The sequence below is a fragment of the Leopardus geoffroyi genome, chromosome C3 (assembly GCF_018350155.1).
Source record: "Leopardus geoffroyi isolate Oge1 chromosome C3, O.geoffroyi_Oge1_pat1.0, whole genome shotgun sequence".
Classification (NCBI taxonomy): domain Eukaryota; kingdom Metazoa; phylum Chordata; class Mammalia; order Carnivora; family Felidae; genus Leopardus; species Leopardus geoffroyi.
The window spans coordinates 73,878,744-73,904,159 of record NC_059338.1 but is presented as its reverse complement, the minus strand read 5'-3'; the positions used below and the strand labels follow the sequence as shown (position 1 = coordinate 73,904,159).

The following is a 25,416-nucleotide window of genomic DNA, read 5'->3' as shown; positions in this document are numbered from 1 at the left end:
GACACGAGAAAAGCAGATTACAGGAGCGAATGTATGCTTTGATTTCCCTGCATAAAAATGTTCGCATGGAAAAAAAGAAGAAAGCAAACCTGTAAGCTAACGTTGGTGCTCTCTGAGGACTGGGACGACAGGTAACTTCAAGCTTTTCATTTCCTGGACTTTCTACAATGAAGTAATATATTACACTTTCACAAACAGACACACACGCGGACGCACATGTTAACGACGGACTCTTGCGTCTAAACCCGCCCCAGCCCGCGCCGCTCCGGTGTCACGTGGGGAGAAGCCCTGTGAATCTGGCCTGTGAGTCCACGCTGAGGACCGAGGCCCAGCCGAGAGAGCGAGGTGGGGCTCTGAGCCAACCAGGCGGCTTTCTGCAGTGCCCTCTATCAGGGCCAGACAGTAATGTGAATTGATGACAAGGACAGCAATCACCTGGAGCACGTGTGTCACGGAGTCCCCAGACTCAACTCCGCCAGCTGGATAAACTTCTCTGGAGCAGGGGTTTAAGTCTGCTGCAGCTGTGCAGGCTGGCAGGTGGCCAAGTGCCCAAAAAGAACTTGAGGGGCTCAGGAGAAGCTGGTCCAAACTAATTCGGTAAGCTCGGCCTGTCCTTTCCACTCCCCATGCCAACTTGCTCTGCAGGGCAGACGGGAAAGCCCGGGAACAAGACAAATTTCTATCCTAGAATTCCTTTTTAATAATAGTAATTGACATAACCATCTATTAAGTACTATCTTCTAACTTCGGACCATAGCTATGTTGTTCCCATGTTATCAGACAGGCAACTGCAACTCAGAGAGCTTAAGCGACTTACCCACTGTCACACAGCTCTTTTAGAAGTCAAAGAACCGGGGCGCCTGGGTGGCTCAGTCGGTTAAGCGTCCAACTTCAGCTCAGGTCGCTATCTCGCGGTCCGTGAGTTCGAGCCCCGCATCGGGCTCTGGGCTGATGGCTCAGAGCCTGGAGCCTGTTTCCGATTCTGTGTCTCCCTCTCTCTCTCTGCCCCTCCCCCGTTCATGCTCTGTCTCTCTGTCCCAAAAATAAATAAACGTTGAAAAAAAAAAAAAAAAAAAAAAAAAAAGTCAAAGAACCAAGAGTCGGGGCCAGGACCAGCAAACACCAGGCTCTTCCCACTATACGTTCTGCCTCTCACTGCTTTTCTGGAACATTAACCCACCCAGCTTCACAACCAGAGTGCAGAGTATGTACAACGAAAGCATCACTACAGTGATGGGATAGAGGACCTTGAAAAGAGATGGCAGAAAATAGAATGTAACAGGTCGTGTGCGTCGGGACCAGCACTGCCCCCTGACAGCTGTCCTGTCATCCCAAGATGCCTCTTCAGCGGGGGAGAGAACACCAGAGTCGGCATGAAGATACCATGAGGCCCCTTGGCCTCGGCACACAGGTGGCCTGGATGATTTATGTGAAAGTCTGGGAACCGCAGAGCACCCTGTTAATGTTTGTTTCTCACATCCTACCGCTGCCCACTTCATTCCTCCAGGGAACACTCACCACACGGCCACTGACTGTGCCCAGGGCAGCCACCATGCTGGGTTCAGGGGGAAGGAGGTGAGAAGTGGTCCCTGCCTGTAAAGGGACACATGCCAATCTCTGACTATAGGAAGGAACAAGTGTGGGGGGCAGAGAAGAAGCCCCCAGGAGCTCAGAGCAGATGACAGAAGAGATTCTTCTCAATCTGAAAATTTCTTAAAAATTTATAATACCATCACCCACAGACCAGATTCAAAACTGCTCCATCAATGCACTGCCCAAATTGGGGCCACAAAAAACTGAACAGCATCCACTGTCCCGGTAGCATGAACTGGAAAGGGGGCCTGCTGAGGTCCCAGATTTGTGCAAAAGAATGGATTCTCTCAGCCAGCAGTCCAGTCTAGCGGGAATTTATAACCAGGGTAGGAGGGCGGAAACTAAACTAAAACCGGTATCTACAGCACTCTTCTTGGCTGTTCAGATGACTTTTCATTTCCCAACGTGTTTCAACTGAGAGATCAACTCTGCCCAAATGAGCTGTGAGATATCCTCGGGGCTCCCCATGGTCTTGGCTGCAGTACACGGAAGGCTAGATGTGTCACAGACCTGGAGGCAGTGGTTTGTCACAGAGACGTGAAATTAGAGGAGCAGCATCGACTGTGACCCCACCTGGGCTGGGGGGCGCCCACAGACACAACCCAGGAAGACACCAGACACCTACTGCATGCTAGGTGCTGTCCCCTGAACAGCCCCGCCAGGTGGCTGATGTTTAAGGACAGCTTCCGCAAGGCAGGTGCCAGGCCAAGCTGTCACTGAACCCACACCACGACCCTCAGAACATGTCCTGCTACCGTCCCCTTGCAGACAAGCTGCTCAAGGCCATACAGGTGGGCGTGGCCAGGAGTCCACCACCTGTCATATGCAGACCTATTCAGTCCTGATGGCAGACTCATGAAAGAGTGCTGACTTCCGTGTTCAAAACATACTTTTGGGGCACCTAGTCTCAGTCAGTTAAGTGTCTGACTTCGGCTCAGGTCGGGATCTCACGGATTTGTGAGTTCAAGCCCCGTGTTGGGTTCTGTGCTGACAGCTCAGAGCCTGGAGCCTCCTTTGGATTCTGTGTCTCTGTCTCCCTCTGCCCCTCCCCAGCTCATGCTCTTTCTCTCTCAAAATGAAACCAAATTTTTAAAAAAATTTTTGAGGGGTGCCTGGGTGGCTCAGTCAGTTAAGCATCAGACTTTCAGCTCAGGTCATGATCTCATGGTTTATGAGTTCGAGCCCCACGTCGGGCTCTGTGCTGACAGCTCAGAGCCTGGAGCCTGTTTCAGATTCTGTATCTCTGTCTCTCTCTGCCCCTCCCCTACTCGCTCACGCATGCTCGTTCGCTCTCTCTCTCTCTCAAAAATAAATAATCGTTAAAAAAATGTATATGTACTCTCTTCCTGGTTTCAACTGTGTGCACCAGCACTGCTTGGTGTCTGCACTTCCTGGGGGAGCCTGAGCCCCGCTGAAGCGGGCAGCAGAGTGCCTGGTCGCTATGGGCTGTCAGCGTGAAATACCACTGGCCCCCAACAACCAGTCGGGAACGTGATGTTCTGAAGTTCCCGAAGTGCAGGGCCAGACACTCACTTCCTCTTCCTTCCCTGTCCTGCTTGTGTACTTCCTGCCTGTGCTCCCAGGGGCCAAACGCACCAGGCCCCGCAGGAGTGATCAGAGGCATTCCACTAGATCTCCCGATGAATTCTGTACACTTCTCCATCAGGACCCTACAACTGTGCAGAAGGCCGACCCGTACGGGAAGGCCACCGCAATCGTGCACACGAGGGGACACGGAGCTGAACGAGCGCTAGACATTCGTGAACCTCAGTGTCTTCCTGGGAGGAACACCGGTCAGCCCACTCACTGTGGCTACTCAAAGGTAGCAGAAATAATACAAGATGCGCTGTTGGAATCCAATTCCGTTCAGTGAACATGCCTGACTCCCCACACTGAATCGTGAGCTCCTTCAGGACGGGGTTCATGTTTTATTCATGGCCCCAGAGTGGTGAGTGTATATAGATGTGATATAAACGTCTGATTGTTGAGTAACACAAAGCCAAGTGAAGTGAGTGTTATTGTAACTGCGTGTAAGCAAGACAACGTAAAGGAAGAGCAGCATAATTCCATCGGAGGGATCGGGAAAGCTTTCGGGAGGTGGCATGGGGGCTGGTGTGTGGATGATGGATGGGATGTGAGATGCACACAGGACCCCCGAGAGTCAGCAAAGCTCTGGAAACATCCAAGTGGAAGCACACTCTGCAATGCAGAGGACGGGGACTCGGGACTGACTCCTGGGTGTTCTAGCGCCCGACACAACAGCCACCAGTAGCAGGTGCCCGGTAAGGCTTGTTGAAGACTTGAACAAAAGGATAGACAACTGGACGACACGAGGACAAATGAGCGAGCAGAGGATCAATGGTGGGAAAGAAAACGGAAAGGGGACCTTCCCGCCGCCTCGTGGCCCACAGCGCACATGCCACAGTCCAGGTCCCCCCCCCCTCAGCCCCAGGAGGGTGGGGGTGGGGGGGTCACTGCTGTCCTGATCCCCAAGCACAGGGCCGGAAACAAGCTGGGCACGACACAAGCGTGTGTGCAAAAAGGAAAGGCGGCGGGCAGCAAGCCAGATGGTGAGTTTCTCTGAATGCCAGGCTAAGAAACAGAGCCTACAAAAGCTCCGTAAAAAAGATGTTCAGTAAAAGTGAGACAAGAACAGACACCTTTACAGGTAACACCACAGGTGGCATGAAGACAATGACGACAGCCGTCGGGAAGAGCTACTGAGTGCCGGCCCCTCATGATGTGAGGCGCACGTGTTCCAACACCCGAAGGGACAGCATAGTCCTCTACCCAGTAGGCAGGTCAGACCGTCACGGAACTGTGCACCACAGTCCAGGCCATCGCGCCGGGAAGGGGCAGAGCCAGAATGGAACCCGAGTGCATCCGGTGCAACAACTGTAACGGCAATCATACCAGCTAAGTCTACACTGATGACAGCCGGATCCGGGGGGCTCCTCACCGGCCTCCCAACCCACTGCTGGCCACAGCAGCCTGCTCCCGGCTCCCTTCCACCTGCGTCCACACCCAGGTATGCAAGTGGGACTCGGCACGACCACGGAAGGAGGCATCGAGAAACCTAGTCCTTTCTCCCATTCCCAAGACACACCAGGCTTTCACAATGCAGGAAGTGAGAAACCACTTCTCCAAGATTTCTTTTTAAAATTTTGCCCTGTGTTTCCATGTTTAAAAATAAACATAGTGGGGCGCCTGGGTGGCGCAGTCGGTTGAGCGTCCGACTTCAGCCAGGTCACGATCTCGCGGTCCGTGAGTTCGAGCCCCGCGTCGGGCTCTGGGCTGATGGCTCAGAGCCTGGAGCCTGTTTCCTGATTCTGTGTCTCCCTCTCTCTCTGCCCCTCCCCCGTTCATGCTCTGTCTCTCTCCCAAAAATAAATAAAACGTTGAAAAAAATTTAAAAAATATATATATTAAAAAATAAACATAGTATAACATAAGCAACTCGGAAACAGGCCAGGCCAAAAAGTTATAGACCCTGGCGGGGAGGGTAACTCTTACCGTAACTTTGCATAGCACGCCACCTCATCACGGAACCCCTCGGGTCCTGAGAGGTGCACGGCAACAGGTTCCCCTCTGTGATTGAGAAGAGAGGAGCCAGTGACCCCTCACTCCAGAGCTGCCCCTGCTTCTCTCCCGTCTGGCTTCGTTCCCCGCGTGACAGCAGCACTTACGCGGACCCCACTAGGCGGTTTCCAGTCCTGAGTTACTACAGTTTTAAGGCAAGAACACGCTTGTCCATCTTTTGTTACATCTCACCGTTTCAGGAAAAATCTGAGAACAAAGAGAAAGCTAAGATGGCTTCTGAAAGCCACAAGGTCAGCCCAGGCAACTGAAACAAAGGCGTCCGTCTTCCCCGAGTGGGGCCTGAGTTTGCTTATTTACAGTCGGACTTAACAACTCTGACGCCCTGGTTTCCCAGGCCCTGGCGGACAGACGTGGAAAATGGGAAGCAGGAATGCCGATTCATTCCCCACTTCCCCACTACTGGGAAGGGAACCCAGTAGTTTCTCAGCACCTGCCACCTGCCAGGCGCCGTGCTCAGTGCGCCAGAGTGAAAGGAACAATCCAAATGACAGCCCTACCTTAGTTTAAAGCTAGGTTCTCTTTTCTGCTTATTATGGATTTTTGATAAAAAAATACAATTGCTGAGAAGTCTGTTTTGCTTGCTGTTTGCTATGAGCATTGTGAGACCTTTCCTGGATGTAACCCGCTGTGTAGTAGAATGGGTTGTAAACCTTCCTAAATGAATGTAGTCTGATATGTAATGAAATGAGTAATTGTAGTAATTGTACATAAACTAACTGGCGTCCTTCGCTTCTGTAATCTTGCTTGCTTAACACATTCCTCCCCTTCCCCCTTCTTCTCCTCCCACCACAAGTAACGGACAAAGCCTTCTCGCCGAAGGACAGACCAAGGACGCCCAATCTGAAAATAACAAATGTCCTTACTTTAGAATTTACCAATCCGGACCCTCACTCACCTATGCTGTTTGTCCCTGTCTATAAAAACCCTATACCAACTCTGATCGAGGCCTCTTAGCGTCACCGGTAACGAGTGCGCAGAGGTCCAGGTTCGAACCTGCAATAAACGCCCCTTGCCGCTTGGCTTTGACTCACGACTCTGGTGGTCTTTTGTGGGAGGTTTAGGAACTTCGGGCATTACAAGAGGATTCATCGCGTGTTCCTGAATCGCCACCCAGGAGGGAGCCAGGCACCCGGGGACAGCACAGGCTGGAACACTCACCGCTTGCTCAGGATTCATCCTGCAGCTCATAACTAACAGATCAGGGGCAGGAAGCCCAATCCGTCAGACGCCAAGACCCACCTTTCCCTCCCCCAGGCCGAGGAGAGGCCGTGCTACAGAGCCTACTGTGACAGAGCCCAGGGGCCACAGCAAGAAGGAAGGGGAAGGAAAGTTCGCAGGAACCGGAGACTAAATACACGGGCCAACAGCAGCACGGCTCCAGACAGATCGGACACCTGCCGCCCGGGTCTGTGCCCCACCCACAAAGGCGGCAGGTAAGGAAAGAACGTTGCAAGTCGTACTCAGAATTGAGTTCCGAAGCGCGAGGAATACAGAACAACAGCTCTGAGCGCCCTGCTGGTTTCTCTTTAGTCCCAAGGCTTAGGAGTGACATATTCAAACAGCAGGCAAACCCGCTCACCCAGCACAGCCAATTCGCCCTCCGCTGACAAACAACCACCGCGTTTGTATCTGAATAGCGACTCCGAGGAAGTTCAACTACATCAACTACAACATCAACGACATCAACTACAACAGCCGTGGTATCAAAGCAGCCCCGTGTGTGTGGAAAGCGGAATGAAGAGAGGAGATGCAGTGCCCTACAATGGGGTCCCACTCCCCCGAAGAAAGACGAAATCCTGTCATTCACGACAATGCGCACGGCCTAGAGGGCGTTATGCCCAGTGAGGTAAGTCAGAAAAAGACAAATATCCTATGATTTCACTCGTATGTGGACTCTATAAAACAGGACAAATGAATAAAGAAAACAAAACAGAAAAACGCTCACAAACACACAGAACCAACTGGCAGTGGCCAGAGGAGGGGGTGGGGCGATGGGCAAAATAGGTGAGGGGGTGAGGAGGTACCAACTTCCAGTTGTGGAATAAATGAGTCACAGGGATGTGACGTACAGCCGAGGGAGTACAGTACGGCCACAGCTCTGCATGGGGACAGATGGTAACCAGACCTACGACGATCATTTCATGATGTATGAAAATATCAAAGCCCTATGTTAGTAGACGCCTGAAACTAACATAATACAGTATGTCATTTACAACTCAATAAAAAATATTCTCAAGTTTGACCTAAAAAAAACTCCCATGTGACGATACGCTGCAAGGAATAACCAGATACACTTAAATCAGGAGCATAGCTTCTGTCCCTAATTTTTCCCCCTGTGGAATTTAGCTTCAGAAATAACAGTCATTATTCTAATGCTAGATCTAGTCGAGTTTCACGCAGTCCAGTGAAACTGGCTATTTCACATTGACAGTAATACAGAAATTGCTACTGCTGCTGACCCTCAACACTGAGGCCCATTCACGTTTGCTTCTAGTTGCAGACGAGACCACACTCTTCAGGAGAACAGTAAGCAGCAGAGGCTCACTTCCACCAAAACACTTACGAGTTTTTAGTTACAGCAACATGGAGTCCTCGCTTTCTGTCAAAGAAATGACGCTAGAAGAATAAAGACATCAAGGGGTGTGTGTGTGTGTATTTATGTATGTGTATGCGTATGTTTGGGTTTGTACACACAAATGTATCTAGGAAGATTGTTAAAAGGCAAATACAACCAGGGCGCCTGGGTGGCTCAGTTGGTTAACTGTCTGACCTCAGCTCAGGTCATGATCTCACAGTTTGTGGGTTCGAGCCCCACATCGGGCTCTGTGCTGACAACTCAGAGCCTGCTTTGGATTCTGTGTCTCCCCCTCTCTCTGCCTTTCTTCCATTCAAAAGTATCTCTGTCTCTCAAAAACAGGCATTAAGAAAAAAAAAAGAGGCAAATACAATCAATTCTTTTTAATTTGGGCTTAATTATAACAAAATCCATGGTTATTTAAGTACAGGCAGAAGTGTTCACCTTTAACAACCTACACATAAAGACTTGCTTGCAAACGTGTTATAATTAAAATTTACATGACACTGGCAGGTAACCCTTGTCTGCTGGCGCTGGATTATAACTGCTCATCTCCACGTCAGGCACTTCTGATCGTGGGACACACTCACCCCGTGAGGGCCTAAACTACAGTTTAGACTCCTGAGGGGACCCAACAAGGTCTGTGTGACTCCTAATATCATGGACCCTAAATGCAAAAGGATTTTAAAAACAGGTTTGTAGATTAGGGATTAAAACAAGACAGGAAAGCAAGGAAGATGGAGGAGGAAAAAAACAATTTTTCTTTATCTGAAGCAAAGGGGGTTTGTCCGGAGGGGAGAGAGGACGTGTCCAAGTTGTCAGGGCCCCTGACACGACTCTGGGTGCTTTAAGGGCGTCAGGAACAGGAGGAAAGAGAACGTGGGGCCTGCACGGCCTCCACACACAGGACACACTGAGAACGATCAGTATTCTTGGAGCAAGCACGAGGCAGACGCTTTTGCGCTCAGAACCGTCCTAGGACCTCTCCGTGTCCTGCATGAACATTTCAGCCTCGTGACAGCCCAGCACAGCGGTGCTGACCCCGCTCTTATTGAGTGCCTGCCGTGTGACGAGCATTGCTCTTAGTTCTTGGGCACTGGGACGCGGCAGTGAGAGAACAGGCCAGCCAGACCTCTTACGTGTGTCGTGATCGTTGAGGAGGGAAACACTGCCCGAGGACCACGCACCTGGCAGGTGGCTACGGGGTAAGAGTCCCGGTTACCATTGAGGTACACGGCAGCCAGCGGCAGCACAAAGAAAGTGGTATGGAGCCCAGAGAAGGAAGCATCAATTCCATGTGGAAGATTCCCATGGAGGAGACGCTTACGTTTTACGAGGCCCTTAAAGAGGCTGAGCCCAGTGGGCTGAAATGTCACCCGGACTGTCGCCTGGACTCTGCTGCCTGCCCCACTCAACGCCTCAGGTCCCCAGTTTAAGACACTTTCCCTCTTCTCCGGTATATGAGATCATCTATTAACACAGAAAGCTTTTTGGAACTGCGGAAAGGAAGTGGCCAAAATTATTCCCTCTTATATTTTAGAAGCAGATTGTTTGTTTTTATGAGTTTAATTCCAGAGGTGAATGTACTGTAACTGGGGATGAGAATTTTAAGAGACCAAAGCTTTTCTTCTTCACGTGTAAATGTGCTGTTGGGAAATAGGCCTGCCACGCTCTATACTGTGGCTCCGAGGCTCCCAGTCTCGTGATTAAGGGTAAAGGTCCCAGAGCTGAGAGGGAGGGACCTGCAGTCCTCGTGACCTGTCCTGTGGCCTCAGACAGATCATTTAACCTCTGGTGCTTTCGCTATCCCCATCCATGCAGTAGAGGTAATGACACTGTCCTACTACCCTAGAGCTGAGAGTCGGGGAGGGGCTGCATGGGGAAGTGACACGGCAAGAAAGACAGGGAGGCGTGGGCACAGTGGCCACGGGAACTCAGTTTGGGAACTGGGGTGAGGGGTGATTGGTGGAACATGGGATGTGCCCACCTCCACGGGCTTCACCTTGGAATTCTGTCCAATCCCCATGACTGTTTCCAACTGTCTGCATCACTATCAGTAAATACTGAGAGCCCACCCGATAAATATGCCCACTCTGGGGTGAGCCGAGATTGGTTGGAAAGGGAGCGACGGGATCTTCTGCACAATAAAAATGTTCTACGATAGATCTTGGTAAGAGCTTGGGCTGGACATGTGTGTTTGTCAAAACTCATCAATCATAATTTAAGATGTGTACATTGCACTGGGGCACCTCACTGGCTGGCTCAGTCAGTTAAGCATCTGACTTCAGCTCAGGTCATGATCTCACAGTTCATGAGTTCGAGCCCCGCATCAGGCTCTGGGCTGACAGCTCAGAGCCTGGAGCCTGCTTCGGATTCTGTGTCTCCCTCTCTGGCCCTCCCCCGCTCAACGCTCGCTCTTGTGCTCTCACTCTCTCTCTCTCTCTCTCTCTCTCTCTCTCTCAAAAATAAAAAAAAAAATATTTACACATTTCACTGCATATACATTTTACCAAAAAAAAGTAAACTTTGAACTCTAATTAGTGATGTGCATCCTGAAGTATTAATGGGTAAAATGCACCGCAATCTGTGACTTACTCTGAACCATCCGAAAGAATAAGATGGGTTAATGGATATGGATAGGAGGCTGGGTAGATACGTGATCAATCAAATGTAGGAAAACGTTAATTACAGAACCTGGATGGTGGTACAGTGTCTGCTCTAAAATTCTCTCAGCTCCTCTGTGTGTCTGCACCTTCTCATAACAAAACACTGGGGGGTGGGGGCATAGCTGACACAAAGAGTAAGTTCCACAGGAGCTCAAAAGCAGAAGAACACCAAAGGGCAGGGTAGCCCAGACAGGGGGCCAAAAGCTGGACTGCAAAAAGGCAGTGCTCGGCTAAGAAGCAGCTGAAGGTCTCCACAGGAGGAGAGGGATCCAAGCAAAGGAGGAGAGGCCGGAACTCACATGAAGCTGTGTATCTAAGGGGACCCACACAACTCATTAGAAACATCAAAGTGATCCACGCACATCTATCCCCCCCCCCCCCCCCCACCCAGCAAGCGAGACAGGCACACTCCTATCAGTCTTGTTCTGTAAATGAGAAAGCCCTTTCCGTCCACAACCCCTCAGCACTAAGCACCTACCAGGCACGAGGCATGGAAATCAAAGGGCAATCATCCCTGCCTCTGGGAGACTTGAGACAGAGCCATGAACCAGCAACTGCCTGGGTAGGGCAAGGGTGCTTGCATTAGCATCCTGGGGCACTCTGAGACAACAAAGGCAGGGACCCAACGGCCCAGGCTAGGAGGGTACTCCCAGAGTGACCACTAAGCAGAAACCCAGATGAGATGTGTTGGTAATGGAGGTAATGGAGGCAGGAGCAGAAGTTAGCAAGTTGAGCTCTAGGGAGAGAAGACAGTTTACCCTAAAGGGCAAGAGACCGCACGGATGTCCAGGAAACTGAAGTTAGTTCCCAAAAACCCATGTGATTAGAGTTTAAGGGGAGAGGCGGCCAAAGATGAAGCTGAAGCGTGGGGCAGAGGCCCGATGCACAGGCCTCTGTGACTGGGGACCAGGACAACAGGAAGTTGTTGGAGGATTTCCAAAGGGGACAAACAGGAGGATTCCTGCTTCAGAAAGAGGCAGCAAGTTCGTAACGATTTCCACGTAGGTTTCTCTGAGAACAGGAAGAGATGCTTTCCAGTTGCTAAGCTATGACACAAGGTAAATTACAGGATGTGCTTCACCACGTTATCAGCTCTGTAATCATCTGCCATTCACTATTAGTTCCCTTGTTCCAACATCGACCACACCCTCTCACCAATTAGTTACATTCGCAACACCAGATAAAGGTATTTTGTGTCAGAGAGGCACTTTCTACGTAATAACCCATATGCACTTGCTACCAAAAATCGGGGAGAGAAAGGATGAGCCCAAGGGAGGATCACCACAGCTCCCCATAGGCTAAAAGTGTACAAAAATGTTTTAAATGAAACACAAAGAGCCATGAGCACAGAAGAAAAAATAATTAGTGAACCTGTAGTAGAATAAGTAACGTGTATGCACCAAACAACACTAAGAGAACATACAGGCAACCACACAGAAGAAGACATTCACACTTATTCCCAGCAAGAAACTCATACTGAGAGTATACACGAGTCTGACAAGTCAGGAGAGAGGGGTAGACAGAGGGAGACAGAGACAGAGAGAGAGAAGGAAGAACACTCCATGGGAAAAACGGACAAAGCACTTGTACAAAAAAGGATCTGAATAGCCAAAAGCATAGGAAAGGCATTCAACATCACTGGTCGTCAGACAAATGCAAACTAAAACCCCAGTGTTATATGGTCGCACCCCACCCTCAGCACCAGCACGGATGAAATGACTACAAACACCGAGTAGCAGTGGGGACTTGAGCACCGGGACTCACACAGCAATGGTGTGAACGAGTATCTGGAAAAGTATCTGGCTCGAATGCTGAATACACGTACACCCCACACCCGGCATTCTACTCCTGGAGGTACACTCAACAGAAACATCTGCAGAGGTCCACCGACACATGTGCCGAAATACTCAGAGCAGCACCATTCTCAAATGCCCCCAGAGGAAACCACCCAAACGGGCTCAGTCGTAACCTGTGACGCGTTCACAGTAGAGTGTTCTACGCCAAGGAAAACAAATGGCGATGGTGGTAGGGGTAGTGATGGTGGCAGCAACAAGGGTGGCAGGAGGGGTGGCAGCAATGTTGCCGATGGGGGCGGCAACTGTGGTGATGACGGTGGTGGAGGTGGCGGAGATGGTGGTTAGTGGAGACGTCAATGGTGGAGATTATGGTGGCGACGGTGGTGGTATGGAGATGGTGGGGATGGTGGCGGAGATGATGGAAGCGGTGGCAGAGATGGCGGTGGCGATGGTGGTGGTGGAGACGGCGGTAGTGGTGATGATGATGGTTGTGGTGGAGACGGTGGTGATGACGGTGGTGTCGGTAGAGATAACAGTGATGATGGTGACGGTGGCGGAGACGGCAGTAATAATAACCGCTAACGAGCCTGAGGCTAATAACATGCCAAGCACGTTTCCAAGCACTTTGGGTATCTGATCTCATTTCATTCTCATTATGACCCTGTGATGTAGGTGCTGTTATTAGTGTCCTTTCACAGAAGGGGAAAACTCCAAGAGAGGTTAAATGACTTGCCCAAAGGTAATACAGAGCTAGTAAGGAAACAGGCAAAATTTGAGCACGGGCAGCATTTCCCAGTGAGGAGAGGTATAGACGGGGACAACAGGCAAGATAAGACAGGCAGACACAGGCTTCATTTCCCTCGTGCATCAGAAGCAGTGGGAGAAACAAGGGAACGCGAGACGCACTGGCACTCACCCCCACATTACCCCCCAGTGGGACGAGCTCACGTTAACCCCCCCACCGTGGGACAAGCTCACATTAACCCTTTTTACACAGTCCAAATTCCCTCTGTCGTGGCATAACTGCTTCCAGGACAAATTCTCCCCAACTCTTCCTGGACCTTCCCTCCAACTGGAACTACAAGATGGCGTGAGGCCCTACCTCTAATAAACACTTACTTCACTTGAGTTTTCCCATTATAGTGTCATGAGGGAGCCCTCTTTGGGGGAGTAGTATGTGGATGGCACATCCGGAAACTCAAGCTCCCGCCGTGCACCTGGCTCGCCTCACCCCTACATCAACCTCATGTGCACACCCCACAATTTCCCTCTGTTGTCTTCGCTCTCACTGGCCCATATAATTTCTCTGACTTTAGTAAATGACCGGCTTTTCTTTGCCCTTGCCTCCCTCCTATACAACACCCTCCGCCTTGATCAATGCCACTCATAACCTGTAATATACTCAGTACGCCACCACACGCTACTTGCTTACCTCTCAGAACCTCACGTGGCAGGGGCCACCTCCCCTACCTACCCGGGAAGGAAGCGAGGCGTGTAAGGGACAAATAGCTAGTAAACGGAGAAGCCAAACTCTCAACACAGGTCTTGTGACCCACCCCGCCCAGCTCGTGTGTCCTGGGACAGGAAACGGAGCGCCTGCCTTCAAGAGGGAGCGCACGGGCTCTACGCCTGAACCCACAGAAAACCTGGGGCTGGGCGGATGAATCCCAATGGCACCACGTCTGAGCCGCTAACGTTTCTCTCCATCCATTCAAGAGCGTCCTTCCTGAGGATCTGGTACATGTGAAGAGCACCAGGGATCTGGTACATGTGAAGGAGCAGTCTTCATTCCTTTGTGTGCCCTTCACACACCCATTTCAAGACGGCAGCAAATTAAAAGAGTAAGAAGCTTTTACGGTTTCTGAGCACCGGTTATTCAAAGTGTCTCTTTGGCAAAAAGACAAGACAAACATTTCTGGGGTCGAACCCACCTTTGGTGGTGAGAAGTCTGGAGGTGACTTCCAGTGTCTCCAGTGGCTCCGTCCCAATATTTTCCAATTGGATGACGAGTTGCTGAGCCTCCCCGTTGTAAAGCTGGACGGACACATTAGTAGAGATTTCATCACCAGAGGAGGGTTGCAAGGAATGGGCAGATCTGAAATAGCAGTAAGAATTACAGGGATTTTTTAAAAGAAAGAATCAAAGTAAAGAAAAACAACGGCATCTCAGAATATTCACATCCCCAGACTTAACACGTTCCAGAAGCAGGAAGTGGCGAAGCTCGGCTTTCAACATGGAACTCAATCTGAGCTATCAGGAGGGGAGGGTGAGCGCCACATGCGGAGGGCCATCCACACGCAGACACATCCGGGGTTTCCACTTGGCCTCAGCGTCGTGTGTGTGTGTGTGTGTGTGTGCATGCGTGTGCACGTGTAGCATAAAAATACTTAACTACTGGATTATGGTGAGGCCTATGAGACACAGTGAATTAATTCAAATGATCTGTGAACCGTCACTCTCTAAAAAGAAATTTTTAAATCTCATGCTCACAATTGTCTTGGGAAAACCCACAGACTGAAGAAGAAAACAGGACTGTTCCGACGGATACCATGGGGACTGGAGTGGCGAGTACGTACAAGAGACTCCACGTCACAGGTACAAACGACAACCAATCCCTGCAAGTGCCTAAGGGGACACAGGGCAGCTGGGGGGCGTCCTTGGGCCACATGGCATCCTCTGCGTGGCCAGGTGAGGCCCAGGCCTCGTGGGAGCGCAGGCCAGCACGCAGCCCGAAGACTGCGCCACAACCTCAGGTTCAAAAGCACATACAATGCTCTGGAGAAGACTGGCCACAAAAGAAAGGGGTGGTCACTGGAGGAAAGGGTGAACATTCTTTCCTGGGGTCCCAAGAGCCCACGTGGCCCCCCACTCTCTTCCTCCTTACACCTGAAGGATTTCCACAGAAAGCCCATGAGTCTACACCATATACTGAACTGACCCAGAAATGGACAAAGACTCCGGGCCACACCACCCCCACCCAGCAAGTGCCCAACAGCCTCCCCGCCGGCCAGGTCATTCTAACTCTGCTCCCGGCCACAGAACAAAGGACCAGGGTCAGACCCAGTCCCATTCTACATGCCACAAGACAGCTTCATATCCCCACACTGCTCCAAAAAAAGATGGCAAGGAATGTGCCGGACAGTGCTGGTCTCACCCCTCTGGCATCCAAGGGAGGAGACGGGTTTCAACAAGTTGGGCATACCGAGCCAGCCCTGCCCTTCCTGGGGGCCTCCTGCCCCAGGCTCTGAGAGAGGAGCTTCTGTATCCAAACCACATTTGCAGAAAATAATAGCATAATGAATCAAGGTGAATTACTTCACATTTTACACCTTTAAAGTTACTCATGAGTCAAGAAATAAACTTTCTCCGTCAAGGAAGGGAGATGAGTCCTATCCTCACTATAAACAACTTCTTTCCAGATTTTAAGCTGCAGTCCTTCTTAAGTGCAAAAGCTGTTTGTAGTCAACTTGAAATTGCAGAGGACATATACAGAAAAACTAAAACACAGCGAGACTACTTACTTCACCTCTCAAACAGAGAGGATGCCAGCCCCTCTGGGACCACAGAAAAAGAAGGTGGGAGAAAGCAGAACCTTAGCCAGGCCACAGGGCCTGGCCGACACAGGTGCCGACTGTCCCTGAGTACAGGGTTCCATGTGACAGAGCCGGGGCCAGGAAGGGGCTGAGTCCTGGGTGAGCCGTGGCAGGAAGAGCACGGCAGTCAGACATGTCCCCTTTTCCGGGCATATTTCTTCCTTGCTTGATCATCTGGCCAACTTGTGTGAATCTTGTAAGGCCCAAGTTAAACATCACATCTGTGATATGATGCCTTCCTGAACCGTGAATGGGAGTCTTCAGGTTAAGGAGCACTTAGCAAACCTGACTACGGTGAGTCTGGCTCCCCTCCGGACATGAGCTCCTACAACAGGCAAGGCCGAGGTCGAGGGCATTTCTGATTACTTGCTAGTCCTATAGACTAGGCCCAGATCACATGGCAGGCATCAAAAAAACGTGCGGGAGTGAATGTGTTAACTCAGTCACAAGGATACTGATGTTAGATTAATTAGAAGCAACACTCATTTAAAGAATAGTCATCTGAAATCATGTGCTCCACACTAAAACCAACAAAATTCATTTTTTTTAACTGCGGTGTTACATACAATGAAATTCACTTGTTTTGAGTATATAATCCAATCATTTTAGCAAATTTACTGAGTAATAGAACTGTCACTGACAACCAACCTGTTTTAAAACATTTCCATTATCCAAACTGAGTATCTTTATGATGTTCATTTTGAAGCAATTAAAATAGAAATTTTTTAGCGTATGTTATATGGCTATGCAAAAAATAATAAATGATACTCACATAATGTGACATCATCTCAGTATTCAAACATACATTTGCAAAAAGAAGGTAGATAAGCGATGGAAAGAAAAACCAGAAAGCATTCACAGTAACTGTCTCTGGGACTTCGGAGATATATTTCCCTTTTTTCTTCATGCCTTCCCACAAGGCTACTTTTCTACTTTTTATAAGGTAAAAGTTAACTTTCACACACAAAAAAAAAGATTACAAAGGCTAATTTCACATTTTGTTCCATTCGTGGTAAGAAACATTTCAACCGTGTTGTGCTTCACTTTAAGCAAAGCATATTGCCTACTGGTTACCTTGAAGAAACCCTTCACCCATATTTTTTTTTAGCGTTTATTTATTTTTTTGAGACAGAGAGAGACAGCATGAAAGGGGGAGGGTCAAAGAGAGAGGGAGACACAGAATCTGAAACAGGCTCTAGGCTCTGAGCTGTCAGCACAGAGCCCGACATGGGGCTCAAACTCACAAACTGCAAGATCATGACCTGAGCCGAAGTCGGATGCTCAACCAACAGAGCCATCCACGCTCCCCAACCCATATTTTGATCCTAAGAATCATATCTTAACTCAGATTCTTGGTACCATTAAAAATGTCTACTACAGAGGCACCTGGGTGGCTCCGTGGGTTGAGCATCTGACTTCTGCTCAGGTCATGATATCACGGTTTGCGGGTTCGAGCCCCGCGTCAGGCTCTGTGCTGACAGCTCAGAGCCTAGGGCCTGCTTCGGATTCTGTGTCTCCCTCTCTCTCTCTGCCCCTCCCTCGTTCATGTGCTGGCTCTCTCTCTCACTCTCTCTCTCAAAAATAAATAAACACTAAAGAAATTTAAGAAAAAAAAAGAAAAGAAATGTCTCCTCCCAACTACTCTGTGCACCCTTTCTTGTCAGAAGGCAGATGCCTGCGCCCTACCTGGGCAGTGACGTGCTGATCTGCAGCCTGGGCAGGGCGGGAATGACCTCCACCGTGGAGCCACTGGTCTTCACTCCCGGGAGGTTGTCCAGCAGACAGTCACTGAAGACGCCGAAGACCGTGGTATGGTAACCTGGGAAGCGAAATGAAGAGCTTCACAGCCCCTGGACAGGCCTCCAGCCTCGGGCCCACACCTAAAGGCGGACTCCAGCAGGGAGGAGCACGGCCCCCCGCCCCAGACCTGTGTCCGGTCAGCCCTCACCCCGCCGGCCCCACCCGCAGCTCAGCCTGAAACCCTGGGTGACGCACGCAGAGGGGTGACAGTCCCCGCATTCCTACCCACGGGGCCGACTGGGTCGCAGCGAAAGCACATGTGGGTCTTTGTCAACTGAGTCAACTTAAGACCAGGTCTCACCGCTCTCACGATCTGCTTTTCAAATCTGCCTGTCTCTAAGACAGTGATAGCTAGCGTTCCTTTGCAGGACATAACGTGACTGAATAAGTATCTGGAAAATGATCCGACATCTTCCGGGGACAGATTGAAGTTCAAGAGCCAACTATGGTGACTATGACTGCTACACGATATGACAAGCCTGCTGGATGTGTGCAAACACCGTAATCTAAGATTAGCGAGTTTCTCATGCCAAAAACAACAAAAAAACCTCCATTGCTTAGACAAGCACTTGAAATTACTTAAGAAAGCTTTAAAATGGCTTTTGAAATTTCGAGAGAGAATTATTATAAACAATATTCACCATATAACAAAATTAAACCATGCCCACGGGCTAAATGCTCTGTGCCTTCACATTAACGGAATGGATACTGATCAGAGAAGACAGCTGTTGGCCCGATAGCCGTGTCCTTCACCTTCTGCCAGCGTTAAACTGCTCTGGTGACTCAAAGTTACCCATCACGGCACCCACACTTCCTTCCTTTGGAAATAGGTCACTTAAAAGCCTTCTTTCATTTAGCCTGCGAACATTTTCCTCCCCAGAAACTCACATCTGGTGTAACACTCCTGCATATTCTTTCTATAAAACCCGATATAGGGGCGCCTGGGTGGCTCCGTCAGTTAAGTGGCTGACTTCGGCTCAGGTCATGATCTCACAGTTTGTGAGTTCAAGCCCTGCGTCAGGCTCTGTGCTGACAGCTCAGAGCCTGGAGCCTGCTTCGGATTCTGTGTCTCCCTCTCTCTCTCTGCCCCTCCCCTGCTCACACTCTGTCTCTCTCTCTCAAAAAATAAACATTAAAACATTTTAAAAATAAATAAATAAAACCCAATACAATGTGGTTTTGCCTAAGCAAACTTTGTTTTCCACTTCTTAATTAAAATCAGTCATTTTCCCTTTCTTACCTGTTGCTGAAAATGACTACAAAGAAATTCAAAACCTGATGACCAATCCTGCCACGTCTAATCATATTTCTGAGAATACACAGTCAGCCCTTCCCACTTTGCACAGCAGGTGCGCCAAAAATGAACACCAACCAGTCTGTACCAATAAGAGCTGTGCTACCAGGGCTCTGAGTCCTCATCCACTGGTTATCGGTTATTGGTTAGCCCGTCAGTCCTAATTATTTCCTCTGCCATCCGTCTCCCTCGCTCCACTCCCCGGTCACGGTTGTGGCCCTACCTTTGTCATTTCATCCCTGGATTATGCCAACAACTTCACAGTCGGTCTCCCTGCCTCCTGCCCATATCTAGCCCACATTGCACGCAGCAGCCTGGGGTCCCTCTGGACTGCCCGCCTGGCTGTATCTCTCCTCGAATCGAATGCGGCCCACGGGAGAAAACCAGCATCCCGTGGCATGATTTACAAGGCCCTTCCAGGTCTGTCCTCTGTCTCCCTCCCTTCACGGCCTCGTCACCCTTTTGCTTTGGGCCAGGTCCTCGAAGCCGTCCCTGGTTCCCCAACACACACAGGTCTCTGGACCACTTGTTCTTTCTGCCTGGAAGCCCCCTACTCCCCACCCCATCCACTCGCATAATTCCCCTTTCGCCTTCAAAGCTCAGGGTCCCTCAGTAGGAGAAAGAAAGTCCTTCTCGGCCCACACTCCCCTTCTGGGCCTTCTCCCCCACGTTCGGCCAGTCACGTGCTTGGCCCCTCCCGGCACTTGCTGCCACATATCCTAACCCAACTCACCCCCCGCAGACATCGCCCTTCCCCAGAACTGTCCCCATTTCAGTTACTAAGTATCTACTGAAGACCCACCGCATGCCAGGGACCAGCAAGACGGACGAGCCCAGTGAGCAGTTGCAACCACTGGCCTGGAGGGACACACGCGGGTGCGGTAGGCACCTGACCCAGCACGGAGAAGCTGAGCACAATCCCCAAGGGGAGAGGAAATGTGAGCCAAGAACTGAGAGAGGCACAGGGCCAGGCAAGTCCGGAAGCAGCAGCAGAAGGAAAAGCACAGGCAGAGGCTCAGAAAGCCTATGGGAGGGACGCGTAACTCAGGGGGAGGGGAGGGGCACGAGGCGCCATGGGCCCGGATCACATGGGGGAGCTCCGAAGCCACGTTACGGAGTCCAGCCCGGATGGGGCAGGTATGGGGAAGGTGCTAAGGCTCGTGGTTAAGAGATGACACGGGCAGATGGGCACTGCGGAAAGGCCACTTGACAGCAGTGTGGGAAGCGGGCTCACCAGCCACCAAGACTTGACAGAGAAAGATGAGCCCGTTGCTTTTGTGACAAACCCTGTAAGAAGGTCTCCTTCTGTCTCTGAGGGCCTGCAGACAGGAGCACTGAGGTTCCCGTCAGTAGGGCAGGGGCAGGGGTGGGGCTGGTGAGAGGCGGCAGGGGGCAAGGCAGCATCCGAGGACCCACTTCGGGCACCCAGCAGGATGGTGACGCCCTCACCGAGATGGGGCAACCAAGGTGCCAGCCGGTCAGTGGTTGGCTATGCAGGTTCAGGAAAGGGGTCTGGATGGAGCCACGGCCTGGGAATCAGCAGCATATGGATGAGCCCTGAAGCCAGAGAAGTCACTGAGAGGACAGAGACTGCCTAGAGGTAGCCCGATGGGGGCGGGGGGGGGGAAGAGGGCAGATGGGGGAGGGGAGGAGGGAAGGACAGAGCCTGGCCCTGAGGAATACCACAGAGGGTCGTGTAGAAGCAGCATCTGCAGGGCACTGAGTGTGAAGGGGAGCAGAAGGGGTGTCTGACAGAAGCTGGAGGAGGATGCCCACGAGGGCGGGTGGGCCCAGCAGCAACGGCAGACCAAACTGGGTCAGCCAGGGACAACCCCCGCACACGGCAGGTCACAACACCAACAGAGAGGGGGACAGTGGACTCTGCGTGTCTACACGGACCCTTGACGAGGTGTGGCAGGAGGGCCCAATGGCAGAGGGGAGCCCACAGGCACGTCTGCAGACCCACCGGAGGAGATGGGCCGCACAGAACGGTGACAGGAGGGCGAGGAGGCCAGACACGGAGTCGGACCCCTCCCGCTGTAACAGCGCTGAGGGCCAACTGCATCCCAGGCACTCAAAACCGTTCCTCTCCATGTCGCAGCCCCAGGCATCGTGATCTGGCCATCGCCCCTGGACTGGGAATGACACCAGGGACCAGTGACGGGCCTCCGTGGGGCAGGACAGGGGGTTTGGCAGCCCTGCTCGAGCTGAACTCAGAAAGCAAGTCTCCTTACCGTTCACAGTAATCATTCCAGTCGTCTGTGGGACCCCAACGAGAGTCACTGGGTAAAGACCAGACTCCGCCGGAAGGGAGAGCGCTGCGGGGAGAGACTCGAAGTCCACACCGCTGGTGAGGAGCCCCTAAAACAAGCAATAGCAACGTGGGACACAGCACAAAGCACCGCTGCCTCACGGGTCCCCCCCAGACGCAGGGCGCCCGCCCGCCCACAGGCCCGGGCCACCAGGAGGAGGATGGCAATGCCTGGCCTGCGTGAAGGTCCACAGAGAGCCGCAGGCTCGGTCTCGACGCGCACGTGACACAAACAACCTGGAAACGGGCAGCACTGTGGGTGCCTGAACAATTCCATCTCGATGTTAGCCCTGCTCTCTGTTGTTTTACCAAGTTGGAATGTAAACGTAATGGAAAAAAATAAAATATGTGAACATAGAGAAAAAAACAAAGGATGGAAATACGATCATCCATCAACATCCCTCACTGAATGATCAAGTCATGTCACCATGTGCCAGGCTGTGCTCCACAGGGAACAAGACAGATTCCTCGGCTTCAGGGAGCCGCCCACAACCGTCAACAGCACAGGGATGTCAGTGCTCAGCACTTCTCCTCGGCGCTGTAACAGAGGTCCTACCCAGTGCAAGAGGCAAGAAAAAGAAACTAAAGGCATGCAAACAGTTTACTCGCAAAAACCAAAACTATAAACATAAAAAGCCCTGTGGAAACCACAAGGAACCTTGAACTAACAAGTGCGTTTAGCAAAGGCACAAAGTCAGCATGAAAAAAAGCAAAGGTATTTCTATAATCCAGCAACAAACAAAAAATATTAGAAAATAAAATACAAAAACACCATTAACTAAGAGAACAGAAACATCGACCGCATGGCAGTCGAGCTGATGAACGACGGGTAAAGAGTGCTCCCCAGGCGAGGACACGCACGAAGGAGAGGCCCAGGACCTTTCTGGGGCTTGTCTTCCGCGGTGCCGCGGTCTAAGTGGCCCTGAACCTACCAGACCCAGACATGCTACAGCACTGAGCCACTGAGCCAGCACAACGGTGCCGGGGCCCCAGTTCTCACGCTGACGGAAAGGACAAGGCGTGGGAAGGAGGAAGGCAGGACAGGGCCCCGTGGAGACTGGCGAGAACCGGCAGCACCACCTGAAGTCAGCGCTGACGCAGTCTGTACGTGTATCGTGCACACGTGCGTATGGGCACAGGTGTGCGCATGTATGCAGATGGGTGCATGCAGGTGTATCTGTAAGCACATGTCTGCGTGCACGCGTGCATGCTTTTCCTCACTCTGTCTCTAGAGAGCCCCCAGAAGCAGACACTCCAGCAACACGGAGCGCACCTAGGCCCAGATCTGGAGCAAAAGCGCGCAATGATCTCCATGCAGAACAGAGGCAGTGGGCCAGAGAGCAGGCACAGAAACCAGAGATGGCTACTGGCTCCAGGCGAAACGTATCGGCATTTTATTTCTTCTCAAAATAGCGATAAGCAAACGTGGCGAAACGTGGACGGTGGACATTCTAGGAAGGCCTAACACTCCCTGTAACATTTCATACGCTTGAAATATTTCGTTATTTTTCCATTCCGGCCACGATCTCTGGGCTACCTTCTAGTGGCAATTTTTATTTTATTCTTTGTGCTTCCTAACTTTTTATTAAAAAGCACATATTACTTTTAAACCAGATAAAAATAAAAGCCACTTTTTAAGACAAAAAAAAATCAGTGTGCCAGAAAGGACAGCAAGCATCTGATACTTGAAGCACTTTGGGGAAAATTCTCTAAACAATTATTTCCCAATTCAGGCCAAGAGACAGAAAGTCACCATTAAAAGGCCTGATGCGAGAGCAAACCCTAAAGCAGGCAGCTTCTTGCACAAGAGGAGGATGACAGTACTCACTCCTGCCGGCCTCCTCTCTGAGTGACCTCAGGGCTGTAGGCTTGACGGTGGGCTGAGTGTCTCAGAGCTCAAATGAATTCTGGAGACCTATGCCTCACGCGGAGAGCCGGCACAGTACCTTCAATAACCACCAGTGGGCCGGGTGCACTCCCACTCTTCCTTCTATTCTCAGCTAAGCCTTTTTCTCTCCGGAAAGCCTTCCTGGACTCTCCACGGGGACCCTGCAGCATCTCGTGCACCCACAGCACTGACCACGGCAGGGACCAGGTCTCCCAAGGGCCCTGCCCGTGACCCGATATGTGGCATGAGCACTCAGTAAGATATCTGCATGAAAAGCCCACCTCTTACCCTGAGCGTAAGTCATTCAACTCTGAAGGAAAACATGAACGATCTCAAAACCATCCTTCGCAAGTCTCTGAAAAATTACCAAGCAGTACTATACGCTAACATGCAGCGTTAGATAACAATATACAGCACAAAGCCTACGTGACAACGCACGGCAGCCGGTGGTGACCCGGGGTACCGAGCAGTGCTACATAATAATAAGCAGAGAAGACTTGAGAAAGGGAACCCGTGTGACGGGTGGGAGGCTCTGCTCCAGAAACAGGATGAATCTGGAGAGACAATACACATCTCCTTCCCACAGACTGTGGAATTGGGTGAGTGGCCCCAGGAGAGACCGCTACGGAGTGAACCTTCAATGCCCTCCACAAAACACGGGAACAGAAAAGCAGAATTCAAGGCGGAGAGAAACCTCACACTGGCGGTGCGGTAACTTCCACTCTTACTCCACACAGCCTGCTCTTCCCTCAGGCCTTGATCGTCTAGCAATAAAGTAAGGCTGATACTGAGCAGTGGACACAATATACACTTCGAAACCTGTGCCAATCTCATGTAAATTTCAACATGATTATTTCAAATCTCACATCCAATCGACTACGCTTGGTATGTGTTCAAATCAGAGGTTATCTGTTCACAGATTCAACCACAGAGCACCAAGCACTAAGGACACAGAAATGACAAGACGTGGTCAGTCTTCCTTCACAAAAACCTTATAATCTCTGGCAAAACAAATATAAAAATAGACGCATACCATAGGGCGTGTGTCTCAAACATTAATTTAAAAACTTAGTTTCATGGTAAGCTGGTGTTGAGCCCAAAAGGTCAGTGGTTAGTGATACGTACCATGTTTTCAACTCGGAGTTCAAACGGCATCGGGTTGTAGACCATCAGCTGAACTTCACACACGTCTCCTTGAACCCACTGGAAATCTAGAAACACACACACACACAGCGATGCGTCAGCTGGTATCCTGCATATTTTACATGGTTTCAGATTACTCTCTGGCAATTCATCTTTCCAGTGAGACAGTGGGCATTAAGATCGTCTCTCGATGAAAATTCAAAGCCAGCATCACTGCAGCTTTTTCTCGAAAACAAAGTCACCACTGCCACTTGGATGCTTCGTATCCGCCTTTGGTCACCATCTTTAGCAGGTTGAATTCATGCCAGGGTGTCAAATGCAACTTTACAAAACTGAAATCAATCCAGACAGCACCACTCCCGGCGCAGACCTGTGAGTCACACAGACCTCCACTGACCCAGAGGCTGGTACTTAGGAAGACGGTGATAGTCAACTCCAGGGAGCATACACCATGACCCCCCCCCACCATCCCCTCTCTAAGAATGTGAGAGAAGATGGTGGCCTCTCCTCCAGGCCACGCCCAGGTCAGCTGTACTCCAACAGCTGTCGAAGGCAGAATTCTGAGATGACCCCCAAGATCCCCAACCCTGGTGGGTACGCCCTGTGTAATCTTCCCCCCACCCCAAGTGTGAATACGGTGATTAGGTTATGCTCTATAACAAAAGTGAAGGGATTTTGCATAAAGGTCCCAAATCACTTGGCTTCGAGCTCATCGATGGGAAATTGTCCTCGGGAGGGGCTGATCTAATTAGGTAGGCCATTACAAGGGACCGCACCCCTCCTGGGAGAAAAGATTCAAAGCATGAGTGGGTGTATGGAGAAGGCCATGGTGGCAAGAATCCAGAGGGCCTCGAAGAAATGGCAACGGTCCTGGTTAACAGCCAGCAAGAGAGCTGGGACCCCAGTCGTGCAACCACAAGGAAGGGAATGAGAACAACTTGAAGGACCCTGACCCAGATCCTTCCCTAGTCAAGCCTCCAGATGAGGACAAAGCCCCAGCTGACACCTGGATTTCAGCCTGGGAGACCCTGAGCAGTGGACCCAGCTAACGCACGCTAAACTCCTGACCCACAGAAACAGCAAGAATATAAATCTCAGTTGTTCTAAGCCACTAAGGTGGTAGTGATTTGTTACAAAGCGACAGAAAACTAAAGCAG

General features: G+C 50.8%; 1 protein-coding gene across 6 annotated transcripts in view; it reads right to left on the bottom strand.

The window, feature by feature from the left end:
* The window catches only part of TRAPPC9 (trafficking protein particle complex subunit 9), a 573,855-nt gene that overhangs the window by 414,985 nt on the left and 133,454 nt on the right, over positions 1 to 25,416 (bottom strand). For all 6 annotated transcript variants that reach the window (XM_045453562.1, XM_045453564.1, XM_045453567.1 and 3 more), the window contains 4 exons: positions 24,242 to 24,327; positions 21,152 to 21,278; positions 17,510 to 17,642; positions 14,162 to 14,325 (listed from right to left, as the gene is read on the bottom strand). In XM_045453562.1, the coding sequence (XP_045309518.1) occupies positions 14,162 to 14,325; positions 17,510 to 17,642; positions 21,152 to 21,278; positions 24,242 to 24,327 (510 nt within the window). The remainder of the gene's footprint in view (positions 1 to 14,161; positions 14,326 to 17,509; positions 17,643 to 21,151; positions 21,279 to 24,241; positions 24,328 to 25,416) is intronic.